At 42.3% G+C, this 17,508-nt stretch overlaps 1 protein-coding gene across 1 annotated transcript in view; it reads left to right on the plus strand.

Annotated features, from left to right (window-relative positions):
- Positions 1-2,825: 2,825 nt before the first annotated feature.
- The window catches only part of MLXIPL (MLX interacting protein like), an 82,621-nt gene continuing 67,938 nt past the window's right edge, over positions 2,826-17,508 (plus strand). Inside the window, exon 1 of the mRNA XM_063449546.1 lies at positions 2,826-3,109. Within this exon, the coding sequence (XP_063305616.1) occupies positions 2,892-3,109 (218 nt within the window). The 5' untranslated portion in view covers positions 2,826-2,891. The remainder of the gene's footprint in view (positions 3,110-17,508) is intronic.

Raw genomic sequence — 17,508 nt, forward strand, 5'->3', positions numbered from 1 at the left:
GTTTTTTCTTTCATTTTGATATATTTATATTTCTCTATCTTTGCTGCTGAGAGTAATAAAGAAAGAGATATGCATAATATGAGTTCCGTGTCTTTAATAAAATCATATATGTGACAGTTTTGCTTTAAAAGCTGCAGTGAAAAGATTACACAACAACTTTGTTTACCTTTTTGATGTATTATTTTGTCATATGAGCAAGAAATACACTTGAGTCATAACAACTTTCCTCATTCCCTGCATGCACTGTTGAGTTTAGTCATTCTAATGAAATTGTAGAAAGTTTAAAAGTAAATTGTGAATTTTAGGCAAGCTCATTCCAATTTAATGCATTATTTTTTTATTTTTTTTCGTAAATCTTTCTTTTATTGAGGCATTTGTGAGGGATACAGAATAGAAAAAGGGAAATGTGTAGGTAATCATCAAATTGGATTAGTACAGCGAAAACAGTATGAATTACATTTCCATAATGGTATTGCCTCATTTTTATATTTTTGTGAGTCGGTAAACAGGAACGCAATTTAACAGGTTAACAGTAGGTACTATATGACAGGTGCTATCTTATCAACATAAGCAGTTATACAGGAACGTATAGGCTGAGTGTCATGAGCTAAGGCTGATCTGTTAGAGCTAAACAAAAGCAGTCGTGTTAATCAAGACAAAGCAAAGCAAAGCTCTACCAGAGAGAGTATATACAAAGTATGAGTTGGGTTATATGTGATTGAGTAAGGAGCCGAGCATTTTATAATAGACAAGCTTATCTTGCATCTGTGCAGTGGTAGTAGGTGCTACGGCAAACGCTTACATTAGGATACAGCCTTATTATAGTGGTGCAGGCATGGAAAACTCAATGTCGGCTTAAGTTATGTAAAATGAAATAAGTAAAAAAAAAAAAAAAGAAGATTAAAGTTAAATAATAATATAAAGTTATACTCATAGTATATACATGAATATAAGCACGAAAAAAAAAAAAAAACACAGACATAGATTTACTGTATAGTTAAATGTCAGGCTTATCGCCACCGTAGGGCACACATGTTCCGTTTTGGGGGGGGTTGAGTCGGGCTTATGCATTGCCAATATCAGTCCATTAAGGGTCTCTATTCATGTCTACTTCTGAAGGTTGAGTCTGCAGCGTTACCCCTTGGGTGCCAGTCTGGGTGTTATAGTCACTCCCTGGCTTGGGTGCTGTTCACGGACCGCTTCTTCAGCCTATTCCTCTTCGTGGCTCTGAGGGAGCTGATGCTTGCAAGGTGTGTAGATTTCCGGCGGGCTGCCAAATTGGCAAGGCCTCCCCCTGGTTCCAGGCCTTGTGTGGGGTCTGCATCCAGGTGTCACAAACTCGGGTACTCGTGGTGGCCGAGTTTTTCCCTATATGGGCGTCACGGAGAGCCTTGGTGTTCTGCCGTCGCCAGCGACGGTCAGGCCTCCGGCGGTGTGGTCGATGCTGTGGAGGTACTCTCCTTGTGACCCTCAGCCTGGGTGGGCATTCAGCACGCCCCGTGAAGGTAGGAGAGCGCGTGTTGCCCGGGACAGGCCCATTCAACTGCTTGCCCGCTCCCCGTGTTGAGTCGCCGTGAGCCGAGGAGGGACTTGTGAATAGTCGTTCCAGTTTGACCCAGAACTGTTCAAATATCAGGTCCAGGTTTGTATATTGATATTGTGCGAGTGCAGGCCTTGTGAGTTGCGTTTCTCTCTCCATGCGGTTAGGCCTGGAGCCGCCGGCTCTCAGGCTTGAGTGGGCGGTCGCTGGTTGTGCAGGCATGTGTGTCTGACTGGTGGGGACCGGGATAACCCCCGCCGGTCCATAGGGGGGGGAACGGTGGCTCGGGCTTTGCAGCGCTGTTTGTTTAGGCCGCGGGAGACCGGCCGTCTCCCCCGCCGCCGTCATGCTTGTAGGCCGCAATATCGTGTAGGTTGGTACCGGAGCAGAAGGCCACTTGTGTGGTATCATCTCGCAGGGCTCGGTATGCTCTATCGCTCGACAGCCTCTATACAATGGGTCACCGCCTCTGTTCAGCAGGATTCGGCTTTAGGCAAAGTTAGATGCGGGAGCAACAGTTACATGCGTCCGCTCCGTTCCGCTGTCAGGCCCCGCCCCCCCCAATTTAATGCATTATACCCATTGATTAATAGTGTGACTAGACTGGCCATTCTCTGTTGGCCCACTAGAATTCATTAGGTTCAGCAGTTATATAGCCAGGCAGTATGCAGAATTCATATGCAGCTCAATGCAAGTCCAAGACTGTTAATAGGCAAAGTTCTGAGAGGAAGCAGGTGGTACAGCCCGGTCCACAAGTATATATAATACACTATAGTTTATTTGCATTTTATTACATTTATATTTGTTTAACACTATTTAATCTTGTAAGTGTATGAAATATCTTCCATCAATGTTGCAACATTCCACTAACTATTCTTTCCAACTGCCACACTGATACACACTGACTAAAATGTAACTCCCACTATGTATGTATCATGTATGTATGTATCATGTATGTATGTATCATGTTTGTTTGTATGTATCATGTTTGTTTGTATGTATCATGTATGTATGTATGTATCATGTATGTTTGTATGTATGTATCATGTATGTTTGTATGTATCATGTATGTATGTATGTATCATGTATGTATGTATGTGCTGTCAGTGAAGGCCTGGTTATTGGTGCTCAGTGGGTAGGTGTGCCTTTAAGAGCACAGGTTTCCATGTCCCAATAGTAAACCAGGAAGGGGGCGTGGCTATCCAGATATGTATCCATATTTTTATTTCCTTGCTGGAGTTCTTGCATTCGGAGGGTCTCCGCTCTTTCTCTGATTGGTGGAAGAAGCAGTGGGCGTGTCCCGTGCTGTCAGGTTCTCCCTCACTAACCTTTGCTGAGGTTCTAGAACGTCATGGCAGGCAGCAGTAACCCTGGACAGCTCCCAGCGGCCGCCCAGGACTCGGACTCTGACACGGACTCAGAGGGACTGCGGCCGCGGCTGCATCTGCAGGTCATCCACAGCGGGCACTTCATGGTGTCCTCACCGCACAGCCATGACAAGCAGCTGGCCAAGGGGAACATTGACCCCACGCTTACCCGGCTGTTTGAGTGCATGAGCTTGGCATACAGGTAAGGGCTGCTACTGACTGTCCCTTCCTGGCATACAGGGGGTTAAACCAAGGAATTTCACTTAACTGGCTAAATGGGTACTGTGAGCTTGGCATGCAGAGAGTTAAACTTTGGAGTGTCATGTATTAGCTAAATGAGTGATGTAAGTCTGGCATGCACATGGTTAAACTAAGGAGTGTCATTTAACTGGCTAAATGGGTACTGTGAGCCTGGCATGCAGAGAGTTAAACTAAGGAGTGCCATTTATTAGCTAAATGAGTGATGTAAGTCTGGCATGCACATGGTTAAACTAAGGAGTGTCATTTAACTGACTACATGGGTGCTGTGAGCCTGGCATGCACATGGTTAAACTAAGGAGTGTCATTTAACTGACTACATGGGTACTGTGAGCCTGGCATGCAGAGAGTTAAACTAAGGAGTGCCATTTAACTGACTACATGGGTGCTGTGAGCCTGGCATGCACATGGTTAAACTAAGGAGTGTCGTTTGACTACATGGGTACTGTGAGCCTGGCATGCACATGGTTAAACTAAGTAGTGTCATTTAACTGACTACATGGGTACTGTGAGCCTGGCATGCACATGGTTAAACTAAGGAGTGTCATTTAACTGACTACATGGGTACTGTGAGCCTGGCATGCAGAAAGTTAAACTAAGGAGTGTCATTTAACTGGCTGAGTGCTGTGAGCATGGCATGCAGAGGGTTAAACCAAGGAGTGCAATTTAACTGGCTGCGTGCTGTGAGCCTGGTATTAAGAGGGTTAATCTTTAGAGTCAGAGGTTTAGAGTGAGGATTTGGTAAACTCTGCTTTGCCAATTCTGGTTTAGGAAATCGATACACTGATTTTGGACACCCATGGTTAGAAAATGGGTATACCCCTTTCGGACCCCAAGGTTAGGAACTGGGCACACCACTTGGTTTGGAATTAGACACACTGCTTAACGGTTAACAGTTGTTGTGGCCTATTTTTCCCACTGTGTCAGGTATCCAACATACAGTTATTAATATTGATTTGCAGCAATGGACAGTGGCATGGATTGGCTTGGTTGGGAATATAGACCATAAATGGAGCCCTGAAGGTTTGCCATAACTGTATTATTAGGTGATAAGGTATGTATGTTAGCATGATAAAGCATCATGGGACATTTTGTACATAAAGCTCACAGCAGCTGGTGTGTCAGATACTAGCCATATCTGATTTAAGCATTAACACGGATGTTTTGAATGAAATGGGCTAGTTTGGCAATTTACTTGGTGCAGCAGTCTTTAGAAGGCTATGTGATTATGGAGCGATGTTCTGCAGAGTAATTGGACTAACAGAGGGGGGGATTTTCCTGTGATGTTTAATCTTTGCCATTGAGGATGTTAGTGGAGCAAAGTTCAACAAGTCTGTTGTGGAAGGGCTAATGGAATATTCAGCAGGACTGCTTTATCTAAGGACTAATGGGATAATAATCTACAGCAGTGAAAAGCTTAATGGAGCAACAAGCTCAACATCCAGACTCTAAAATTGACTGATAGGACAATACTGTTCATGTCTGGGGCTGCGAGGTGTGAGGTGAGGAGGTGGATGTTTGTTGCACATGTAGAAGGGGTTATCCAATGTTCTATCCTCTATTATTACAATTCAACACTGTTATAAGGCTTGAAGTGAATCTTTATAGGTCCATTTAAAAGGAAGTCAAATATTAAAGTGGATATATCACTTTTTGGATTTTTATTTAAAAAAAAAAAAAAAAAAGTAAATTGTATATTAAGTAAAGTATTTCTTTGGAGATGTGTCTGTGTCTTTATGAAAGACTTAGACCCCCTAACTCCTATCCTTATGCAAGGTTTTTGTAAAATGCATAATCGCCAGTTATGTAAAATAAATGCCAGGAAAATGCCAATGACAACATCAACTTTGCACAGTCTTCATTCTCACAAATGTGTAATAATGCATCAGTGACACAAGTGACCCAGCAGTGAAAAAGCAAGCCTGCAAGCAGTTACACAGAGAAGGATAGTGGCTCTGAAAACACAATTTACAGGATTTTAAATGTATTTAGTATATTTCAGCTAAAAATGAAATAATAGTGGCATGTCCGCTTTAATAGGTGAATTTGAAGGTTGTATAACGTATTACAAGTATCTTTATGTTGGATTGGCAGTAATGACCTTTGTATGCATGAGATCCCGGTGTCATACTCCTCAGCATTTATAGTTTGTGCAAATGTTAAGTCGGATATTATTATTTTTACAGTCACAACACACTGAACCGAGCCTAAAGCATGGGTCGTCAAACTCCGGCCCCCCAGATGTTGCTGAACTACAACTCCCATGATTCTTTGAATTACATTGATAGCCAGAGAATCATGGGAGTTGTAGTTCAGCAACATCTGGGGGGGGCGGAGTTTGAGGACCCATGGACTAAAGGGTTACTCCAACCAGCATTCTGCTTTAAGAAGTGGTAATGGTGGTGGGATTCTGTAGAATATTTGCACTTGCGTGCCGGGAGCTAGTTACACTGATGTTCTAGCTGTTAAAGGGACACTAAAGTCACCAGAACCACTACAGCTTAATGTAGTGGTTCTGGTGTTTATAGCCTGTCCCTGCATCTTAGTGCTGTTAACATCATCTTTTAAGAGAAAAGTGTTTACATTGCTGCCTAATAACAGCTGTAGTGACCATCAATCAGACGGCCACTAGAGGTGCCTTCTAGTCCAGAGAATCTATGAGGCACTGCCAAGAGAAAGATGAGAGACATGAGAACGAACAATGCCAAAGAGCTGAAGGCCGCTATTGAAGCATCCTGATCTCCCATAACACCTCAGCAGTGATAGCTTCCATGCCACACCGCATTGAGGCAGTAATTGCTGCAAAAGAGGCCCAAACCAAGTACTGAGTCCATATGCATGCTTATACTTTTCAGAGGTCCGATATTGTTCTATGTACATTCCTTGTTTTATTGATTGCATGTAATATTCTAATTTACTGAGATTGTGGATTTGGGGTTTTCATGAGCTGTGAGCCATAATCATCGCACTTATGACAAATCACAGCTTGAACTATCTTGCTTTGCATGTAATGCATCTATCTCATATATTAGTTTCCCTTTTTACGTTGCATTACTGAAATAAATGAACTTTTGCACAATATTCAAATTTTTCGAGTATCACCTGTATAGACTATCATGTCTTTGGTCAAAAGGTTAAACATAGGGGGGGCGGGGCCTGACCGCCATGCAGACAAGTCGCACATAGAGAGAGCTCCTGGAAAAACTCACTAAAACCGAAAAATTAACGATTCCCCACCCGAGAAACCAAGCAAAGACTCTACTGGAGCACCTCTACAAGCACGGGACACAACTTGTTAAGGCATACCACTAATATTTCGGAGGTCGTACCCTGAAGCATCTTTGGGCCTACCCGCGGGCGCAGCCGAGAAGATACGGCCGGTCTCCCGGTTGTGTACACTGCTGTGGCACATAGAGGTGAAAGGGACCCCGGTTTCCCCCCCCCCCCCCCCTGCCGTTGAGGGACATCACAGCACCCGCACAAGCGAGAATACCCCACTGAGAAGCACCGGACCGCAGGGACACAGCTAAGATGGCCGCCCATCGTAAACCCAAGCAACGGAACACGCACGCCCAAAATGCCGCGAACCCTCTACAGGAATTCGATCGGCTCTGCGCGAGCCTCTGGGCAGTGTTGTGGGACCGCGGAATGGCTCATAGACTGGCAGTCAAGCTGGTGGCCACGTGGATCCGACCTAAAACACGCCGCCTCCACTACAGGCACCCCCCGCGAGCACCTAAACAGGCCGCCATGATACGCAAAGACCGGCGACCCCTTGGGCGGGAAGCGACACCCGGCGACATGGGCAAACACAACGGCCCACGCATACATGTGAGCAAAACCACACAACCTGGTCTCCACACAAGCCACTCACCTGATCCGGGTACCAGAGCATGGCACAGCCTCTATCATCCCCTCCACGCCGCTGCTGCAAAGCGAGAAGCCGCAAAGCTACACACTCCACTTACGGCAACAAGAGCGGACTCCCGGCCCAGAGGTGCCCCTGAGACGAACACTGCAGGCAAGAAACCAGTCACTGCAATGGGCATAGGCTAAATGGAAACCCTCGGTGCCTCATGAGCGAGCACGCCGCAATGGGGACAATCGGCAGCCACCTGTCTATCCTGCCAGCCTTCACCCTGAGGGACAGTACGGGACTTACATTTATCCTTTTGTTTTTCTCCAACGAAATAATTACTAGGCATAATAGTTCAAACATATCTGTTTTACACTATAACCTCTTAGCATGCACTACTCCTTGCAACCAATGCTGAGATGTCTACCATGCAATGTTTTCCCACTGTGTCCCTCCTTCTTCTATCTGACTTCTATCTGACAAGCATATTTTGTTTTTGCACTAAAGCAAGAATTCACACAATTATAATCCTGGCATATATATAACTATTTGTACTCCACAAGAATGTAATGCCATATGTGTCACATAATCTTACCGTAACGAAATACGTATAAGCCTGTTTAGTTTAGCATGTAAAAAATAATCTACAGATGTTCAAATGTCACCTACATTCTTGTTCCCAAAAAAAAAAAATTGTGCTGTTTAATCCGCCACACTGTAAAATGCTATGAAAAAGCCTGCAGTTGCTGTTGTGGCTCTGCAAGCCTGTTGTTACTGCATGCACAGCAAAAATAAAGAATTTAAAAAAAAAAAAAAAAAAAAGGTTAAACATAAAGATAAAATAAAATAAAATGAAAGATGGGAAATTATTGTATTAATATAGCGGAAGCAATTATAACCAAAACAAATGACATTGAAATATATCTGAAAAGGGTGTTAAAAATTATTTTAAAAAAACATTAGAAAAGTATTGACAATATTGGAACCTATTAAATGTGGAAAAATGCAAGAGAGAATATGCAAAATATGAAAAAGGTATGATCTAAGAAAAAGAAGTGAATAGGAGGGACCCCCTAGGAGGAGGGATGAGGGTGAGATTATGAATACTGACAAAGTAAAACAGTGGACCTGAATATTCATGGAATATAAAAAAATAAATACAAAATAATAAATAAGTTAAAATGGTTAAATATAAGAAAAATATGAAAAACTCTCGCCTTACACGGCTCCAAAGTGGGCTACGATCTCCTGAGTGCCCCGAGCACTACAAATTGGTACCAATATTGGCGGTAGGCGGAAGATCCATGGAAGACCACAACTGCGGCCTGCGCAAGGCAGGGATGGGGAGAGACGGCCGCTCTCCATGTTCCCGATAGCACCATATTTCTCTGGACTCTACACTACTACTCTATGGTTACCCACTCGGGCGGACGCCACTTTGGTTTCCATCTCATGTCATGCAAAAGTTATTAATATTATTTAGCATTACGCCAGTTCCTTTTAGTCCTAGTTGATTTTTTTTCTTTAATGTACTGCAGCACCATGAGGTTTAGTCTTGTTACCAGTGGTTTCCTCATTGAGTCACTACCGAGCACGTTATACAGTAAAACTGCAGGTCATGATTCACTCTATCAGTCGCCCATAACCTGCTCTCTGAATCTTAATGTCTACCTCCACTTCACATGTCGTTAGTCTTTTTAGTCTTGATTTTAGCCTGTGACAACAAACTGTTTAGCCTGATATTACCTAATCACTTTACCTGCATTAGTCTAGACCAGGGGTAGGCCACCTATGGCACGTGTGCCATGCACGGCACTCGAGGTGTCTTTGCACGGCACTCAAGGCTGTTGAGCCAAACAGGCTCTGGCCTATCAGGAGCCCCAGTGAAACTTCAGATATCTGCTAATACGAAAAGGGGGTGAAGGACAATCCTCAATGTACGCATTGCAGCACGTAGAGGAACTGATCTCAGATCACTTCATTACAGCACGTGTGAATGGGAACCCTCATTGGAGTAGAGCAGCCCGCAGCTGCTGTTGCAGCTCCTGTCCTTGGCCTGTACCTGGCCAACCTGGTCCCCACTGGACTCCAGGGAAGCCACCAACACTGCTAGATATACACAGACCTGCAGAATTAGCCTCCCCTCATACAAATACGAACAGCCCACACACAAACATACACACAACCCTGCATGCAGCCTCTCACATGCAATATCCCAAACAGCCCCACACATACACACACTACCATCCACACTGACAATTCCACAAGCAGCCCCAATACACAGCCCACATTCATAAGAATCATACACGATACCACAAACTACTCATGAACATAGACAATATAATAGCCCATATATGCACAAATGCAACGATACAAAGCAACTGCAGTATAAATAATACAAGCAGAATACGGCAACATGCACATCTCAATTTAAAGAGAATAGGACCAGCACGCTACGGGGCATCACAATATTATTTCGGCACAGTGCTGCTAAAAGGTTGCCTACCCCTGGTCTAGACAGTGTATCCTTGTGTAAGAATATGTCATATTGCCAATCTAGATCCATGGCCTGTTACCTATCTATACTAAGACACAAAAAACAAGAGATGTCTTTCTTGTTCGGAGTAATGCATGTCAAACCTTTTATATGTTGATCTTGTTGCAAAGCTGTCTTGCTCTGAATTACTTTATTTTCTCTTCTAACATCTCAATAAAAGAAAGATTGACAAAAAAAATGCATATATATATATATATCTATATATCTATATATCTATATATATATATATATATATATATATATATATATATATATATATAAAAAATAATATTAAGATGGTGGTTATAAAAAACATACCATGTCAAAGTCCACATTTAGACCTGTGGGGCTGAAGGTTTTTACAGTAAAAATCCAAAAGCCTTCTCTTTGTCTAAGTTTTCTAATAAAATTACCTTCTCTATCGTCGAGGGTTACCCTCTCTAAACCCGTGCATAAAAAGGCATCAAATTTGAAATATTGACATTTGTTACAATGGACAGGGGCTGAGTGAGTTGTCAATTTTTTCTTGATATTATTACAGTGCTCCAAAAATGTAACTTTCAAAGCTCTACTTGTCCTGCCTACATATTGAATACCGCACCCACAGTGGCGTACCTACCACGGTCGCAGCGGTCGCAGCGACTGTGGGCCGCCTAGATGCCGCCCCCTCCGTGTTCCCCTTCTCATAGGGGGGCCCAAGTCTCGGCGAGGGAGCTGTGTTCTCTTTGATCTGCTCACTCTGCTTCTGTGTCAATTTAGATGCTGGACGCCATCTTCCATTCTCCAGAACTTGGCTCTGTTTATGGTATTGTTGTTTCTCTGGTATTCCGGACCGGTTTGCGTATCCTGACAAGAGATAAACATGAACACAGTTTACCCAGTAATATGATTTATATGTCACATTAACATTGTGTCACTGAATATTTTTTACGTATATGTGTTGCTCATTTATTATCAGGTACACATTGTGCAATATTCAGAAATTTAACACAAAAAAATCTGCTTATATATTTTATATATCCACTGTTACCTGGCAATTTTAATCATAGAGCAACTCTTGTCACCTTGAGCTTTCAAACATTCCAAATACCATAAAATTTCTTCACCTTGCATAACTTGTGGTGCAAGACAGTGCCTTGTATCTGTTTCCTTGCTCACAGTAGTTTATAAAAGCGAGTTTCCAAAATTGTTGCAGCTATGAACCTAGTCACGCATTGATAGAGGTCAACTGCTTTTAGCTTAGGGAGCAGTTGCAATATTCTTATCTGATGAATGGAACTACTGCAAAGTTCTAAACACATATCCAATAAATCCGTGCTGGGTAAGGGTTAATGAACTATGCCAAGTTCCCTTAAAAACCAACAGGATCATCATTCAGTACTGAATGAGCCAATGTCCAGTTCATGTCAACTCACTGTATGAGCTGGAAACCGTGGATATACGCGGTAAATGTATGAGGAGCGTTCAGTGCCTCCATGCAAAATTTGTTGACTCTGTCCTGCAAACTTTGCAGTACTGAACCCAGGAAGTCTCTTTAATGGCTGTCCGAGTGACAGCCTCTAGAGGTGGCATTAGGCAGCAGGTTAAACACTTTTTCTGCCTTTTACAGTTTACATAAATGTATATTTGTTTTTTTAGAAAACGGTATCAAGTGCATTTTTGCAACAAAACAGTCGTCAGGACTTAAGTTTAGTGTGTGGATGTCTTAGTGATATCAGGGACGATTACATTTTATAATTACATTCATTGATAAATTATGGATTAGATTCCACTTGTTCAAGTACCTCTTGTTTTGTTTTGTTTTGTCTTACTACAGGAGAGCCCAAGAGGTAGATCCTCAGATATTACAAAACTACAGCTTCCGTGATGCTTTGCCATTCTAAAGGCATTCCAAGTGCACGCAAAGCATAGTGGGAGTTGTAGTTGTACAACATCTGGGGAATCTACCTTTTCAGCACAGTCTTACTCTATATTCGGCTACTCCTATGGATGTAAATCTAGATTAGAATTGGTGGGTGTTGGGTATAAGAGGCATGCATGCCCTTGAAGGCACAGATTAGAGCTATCCCCATTTATTATACATACAACCTCTACCTTTTGATACACTTTCCAATTTATGAAATAATGTGTTCACTGCTTGGGAGATGTGTCCATCTGGTTATATTGCTCTAGCACTGGTTTGCAATTTATTCTGTGATACTGGGATCTTTCCTATGAGAATACAAAGTTAAATGTGTTTAGTTTGTATCTAAACCCTTCCTTTATGCCCGTTTAGGTCAGCTACACAGACTGATAGTTCTAATTATTTTGTGATCTTTATCCCTGGTTTTTAGAACCCCTTACCCATTTTTTCCCCATGTGATTAAGGGGACTCACCGCAGACCTAATTATTGATTATATATCTTATCCTATATAGAAGGTTTTCTGAATACTATCTCTCTGGTCTAAAGCTGAGATTGTTGTAGCCGTTGTTTTTTTACATGTTTTTACACAGATCACTGTATCTTTTTATAGATGTATGTTTTAAAAAAAAAAGTTTTATGATGTATAGGTCTGTTTTTTTTTTCCTTTTTCCTTTTTGGTCCATAATATTAGTTCAAAGTTATAATCAATAGTGTTTCCAGCCTGACACGCTCTCGCTGACTTCATCTGGTGTTTATCGAAGTTTGCTTTGTAATGGTACAAGTTAGCAAAAACATTTTTGAGACCTGAGCCGAGCAGGGACTAAACGAAGGGCAAGCTCCTGAAATTTTCTAAGCTTTGGGGCATTCTCAGAGTACTCATATTCTCTGTTTTTGCTGCAACAGTTTTACTGACGGACATTAGGGCCCCCCAGTGCACTATAGGCACAATAACCACTACAGTGTCAAGGAATACAACTTAATACAACTTGATTGAGATGAAGTTGTTGTGAGGCCCTTAATACCAGTGCTTTGTATTGTGCATTGAAAAGCATCTTAACAGTCAGCAATCAAAGAGATTATACCCATGACGTAAGCAGCCAGATACTGACTTCCTATTTTATAATTCTCAAACATTTTCATTAAGCAAAGTATAAATAAATAAAAAAAACAGGATGACTTCAGTATGTTTGCTGTAATCTAATGTTCCGGATATCGTCTTTCACCTGTTTCCACATTAAATGTACTAATTTAGTATGTGCTTTTTATTATGTTACAGTGTAATACATGCTTTCTGTTTGTGATAAGCTCCTGTTTCACAATTTGTTTTTTTTTATCTATTATGTTGGAGTGCCTTCGGTACTGGTGGGGGTCTACTAATGTGATTCTTATCTCGCGTCACTTGCATATTCTAAAAGTGGATGTATCACAACAAAAACCCTTTATATCAATTATTAGAGCATGTAAACTGTGTATATATATATATATATATATATATATATATATATATATATATATATGAATGATATTTTCTATAGCAATTAGGCAATTTTAAATATTAAAATGAACATATCATTTACTAATCATGTAGAAGATGACAAATTTGCTTTAAAATATGCACAGACTGTATACTGTGCTGGCAAAATCACAAGCAATAAAATATATAGAAGATTTCTTCATTTTCCTGCGTGGGTGTGAGTGCAGTCCCCCCCCAGCCCCAAATTCCACATCCCATAATTCCTAGCATTCATGTGCATGCTTTAAGTTTTTGATACTGCAGAACAATTAGGAAGCAGTGAGTATGTAGGTGCTCCATATTTATAAAACAAAAAGGAGGAAGAGTCTGCGCTAATTCAATTAAGCAGCAACCCTTAAAGGGAGATCCCTCGGGAAACCCTTTATTGAAAACAAGAAAATGCAAGAATGGGGGTCAAGGGCTGCGCTTGAACAAAAGAAGTAAAAAGTGTATAAAAATATATATAGATAAAATAAGCAATAATAATAAAATCAAGTTCATCCGGATTTATAGAAAAATAAATATAAATGAAATTGAAACAGTCTCACTGGTGTGTAATGAAACAGTAATAATCCTCAAGTGTTGTTCCGTCCGTATGGTAGGTAGTCCATATATGTGAAAATAAAAGAGAAAAGAAAAAGCTGCCAATGGTGAAATATTGTATGTCCAGATGTGGTATATATTCAAAGGAAATGTATTTCACTCACATTTGTTGGAGCTTTAGCCAGCTCTAGGAGAAAAGACACTTAGTGGTTTGATCCCCACTATCGGATGTACTTAGATGGTTGGTCCGTCAATCCGGCTTGGGATTCCTGTAGTGTAGGCTAGGACCTACTCAGATATGCGTTGTTCTTTAATGCTGGGGAGATAGGTCCGCCTTTCCGGTATTGGATGGTAGATGTCCACGGAATATATATAAAACAGCAAATAGTGCTCTCAGTGTGAACAACAAGGTAATATATTTAAAAGAGTTATACTTACAAGAATAGAGCAGACAGGTACTGCTCTATTGCCACAGCGCTGGTGGAATTATCCCCACCTAAGGATTTCTTTTGACGGGATACAAAGTAATAATAAAACTATAGTATAATAATATAAAAAATATAAAAAATGCCAGGAGTAGAAAAAGTGTATAAAATACAATAAAAATAAGTATACAATTGGTCCTAGTATAAAAGGTAACCAAAAATAACTTTTATTGATTAAAATACACTTATTAAAACCATTTACGCGTTTCACTTTTGGGGTTTTCTCAAAATGGTAAAAGAACAGTACCATAGGCGTGCGCAGCCTATTGCATTAGGGTGTGCACCCTAAAGCACAAGCACACGCGGCGTGTATATATATATATATATATATATGTGTGTATATATATATATATATATACACGTATATACAGACACAAAGCTGTGTGTGTGTGAGGGTGCTGGTAGTGCACTATGTGGGTGAGGGTGTTTGTGTGTGTGTGCGTGCTTGTGAGGGTGCTGTGAATGTACTGTGTGTGAGGGTGCTGTTTGTCTGTGTGTGTGCACTTGTGAGGGTGCTGTAAATGTACTGTGTGTGAGGGTGATGTTTGTGTGTGAGGGTACTGGTAGTGTGCTGTGTGTGTTTGTTGGGGTCCTGTCTGTGTTTGTGAGGGTACTGTTGGTGTGCTGTGAGAGTGCTGTTTGTGTAATGTGTGTGAGGGTGCTGTGTGTGTGGGTGCTGTGTGTGTGTGGGTGCTGTGTGTGTGGGTGCTGTATGTGTGTGGGTGCTGTGTATGTCTGTGGGTGCTGTATGTGTATGTGCTGTATGTCTATGGGTGCGGTATGTCTGTGGGTGCTGTATGTGTGTGGGTGCTGTGTGTGTGTGTGTGTGGGTGATTGTGGGGGGTGGAGGTACATTACTTAATATCCCCCCTCCCTTCTTACTTTATGTAGGGAGGGGGGATCTTTCCTTGCTGCTTTCCCTGGTGGTCCAGTGGAGGTGGGGGCAGATCAGTTATCCCCCCTCCCTTCTTACCTTATGCCTGGGAGGGGGGATCCTTTCTGCTGCTGCCATCCCTGGTGGTCCAGTGGAGAGTGAACTCTAGCCCCGCAGGGCTAGAGTTCACTCACGCAAGATCTGAGCGTTGCCGCGGCAACGCTCAGATCTCGCGAGAGGAACCCGGTGGAGCTGCTGGCAATAGCTCCCCGGGTCCTCTCCTGCCTCCCTCCATGCCTGTGAGCCGGTGAGGGGAGGCTGAGAGCAGAGCCGGCGCTATCAGGGGAGATCCTGAGATCTCCCCTGCTGGTCTCAATACATAGGCGTGCCGCGGGGATTAGGGTGTGCCCAGGCACACCCGGCGCACACCTATGAACAGTACACCTGGCAAGGAACTGAATATATAAGTTTGATTTTATTATTATTGCTTATTTTATCTATATATATTTTTATACACTTTTTACTTCTTTTGTTCAAGCGCAGCCCTTGACCCCCATTCTTGCTCCATATTTATAGTCTTCTTGATGTCCTGGCCGCCGAAAGACTAAGGAGGTTAGAAGAATTAAAATGGGGTTCATTTTTTAACTGTACAGTTTACTACTTAGCTTGGTCCCCAGGGGGTTTAAAGTCTGTCCACCTTCTCTGATATGGATATGTCAGTACGTACCGGTATATCAGTTTTTCTCCTGTTGGTATTGTTTGGCTGAGAACATCCACTGGTGCTTTTTCACCTACTATCACTATGTAGTAGTAGTAGGAATTTCTGCTGTAGTGATATTTGATGAGAAGGCTGGATAAGGGGTGCCTGGGGGACCCAGGTAAGGGTCATATTGTTTGAAAACAGCCTCCCTCTTTTTCGGGGGACTGTGCCAGTAGACTCCTGTTACCATAACAACTATATTCCTAAATTTTTTTCCTGCTTTTTGGAAATTTAAAATTACATCATGAATATAGCACTCATGACAAGTGGGTAAATGGTTAATATTCAAGTGGATTATTGATAGAAATAAATGATAATTATTTTTACACTTATTGACACATTCTCAGATCTCATTCTATTGGCAACTTGATTTCAGTGATTTCAGTATTTGTTTTTTTTTTTACCCAGGATATGCCTTGGAAGCAAGCAAGTGTAATAAATCAGCTATCAAACATTTAAAGGGGCAGTGTCATACGCATGAGTGAGGCTGACATCAGTGGTGTATTTTGGATCTGTGCTGCCCTAGGCATGACGGAACTCAGGCACCCCCTATTCTAAATTTGCCCCACCCCTTCCTGTCAATGCCACACCTCTTCCTGTTTAGGACTAACACACCCTTTGACTGACTTACACACACTTTCAGATACACTGACATACACACACACTCACTGATTTGGCACAATCTGACAGACACACACAATCACTGACCGACATGCACACACTCACTGATGCAGATATGCACACTCACTCACTAACTGACAGACACACACACATTGAGAGGCATACACAATCACTCAGACACATAAACACACACATATTCACTGACAGACACACTCACTCACTCACTCACAGACACACACACTCACTCCCACATTCACTGACAGACACACACACACTGACAGATATACACACACAGACTCCCTGAAAGACAGACAAACACACACACACACACACATTTCCCCCCCAACACTTTTTTTAAAATTTAATTTAAATCCACCCAGCCTTCCGGCTCCAGACATCACTATGCTAAACGGGAGGGAGCTAAGCAGGGAGAGCTCACAAATCAGCGCTCCCTTGCCACCTGCCTGGGCCTCATGCTGAGGCTAAAAAGGCATTGCCTCGCGGGCAAATACAGAGCTGGCTGACATGTTTATTTGCTGTAATGCAGAGCAAATGAAACAGAATTACTCTGCTGTACAACCTACATGGCACCAGCATGTAAATAATGGGATGTGGAACAAAGGCAACTAGAAGTTTTAGTACAGAGATTACTGTCCAGCTCCTGCGCCACTGCCTATGAGTGTGGTCTATAATTATAATAAACCCAGGGGAACCTATTGTCCCACACAACCCACACCCGTGGGTGCTGGGTGGGGGCTTAAAATAATAAACCCCTGGGTGTCTAGTTCCACCCTAGAGTGGGGGCTTATAATAATAATAATAATAATAATAAAAGAGGAAACCTATTGTCCCCTTAATACCTATGGGCGATGGCTAATAATAATAAATGAGGGAGACCTAATTTCTGCCCCCACCCTTGGACAGCAGTTAGGGGCTTCAATATTATTAATGTGGTTGGGGCCTAATATCCCCCTAACCTACCATTAAATATAGAAGGGGTGGGGGGCGTGTCCTAGCAGAGCAGCGAACAAGACGTGTTTGTGTGGAGCTCCGGCTCTCAACACCTTAAAACGCACTAAATTGCCACAAAAGCGAGACAGAGAGCTTCCAAACCTAAGCCGAAAACAGGGCCAACCCCCCACAGAGAGATGGGGCGAAAAAATTAAAAACTCACCCGCTCGGAGGGCTCCCTTCAACCAGACATTAGGCGCTCCTTTGATAGGCCGCAACGCTCACCGCAGCCTAAAATGG

Source organism: Pelobates fuscus, chromosome 1, assembly GCF_036172605.1.
Source record: "Pelobates fuscus isolate aPelFus1 chromosome 1, aPelFus1.pri, whole genome shotgun sequence".
Lineage (NCBI taxonomy): Eukaryota > Metazoa > Chordata > Amphibia > Anura > Pelobatidae > Pelobates > Pelobates fuscus.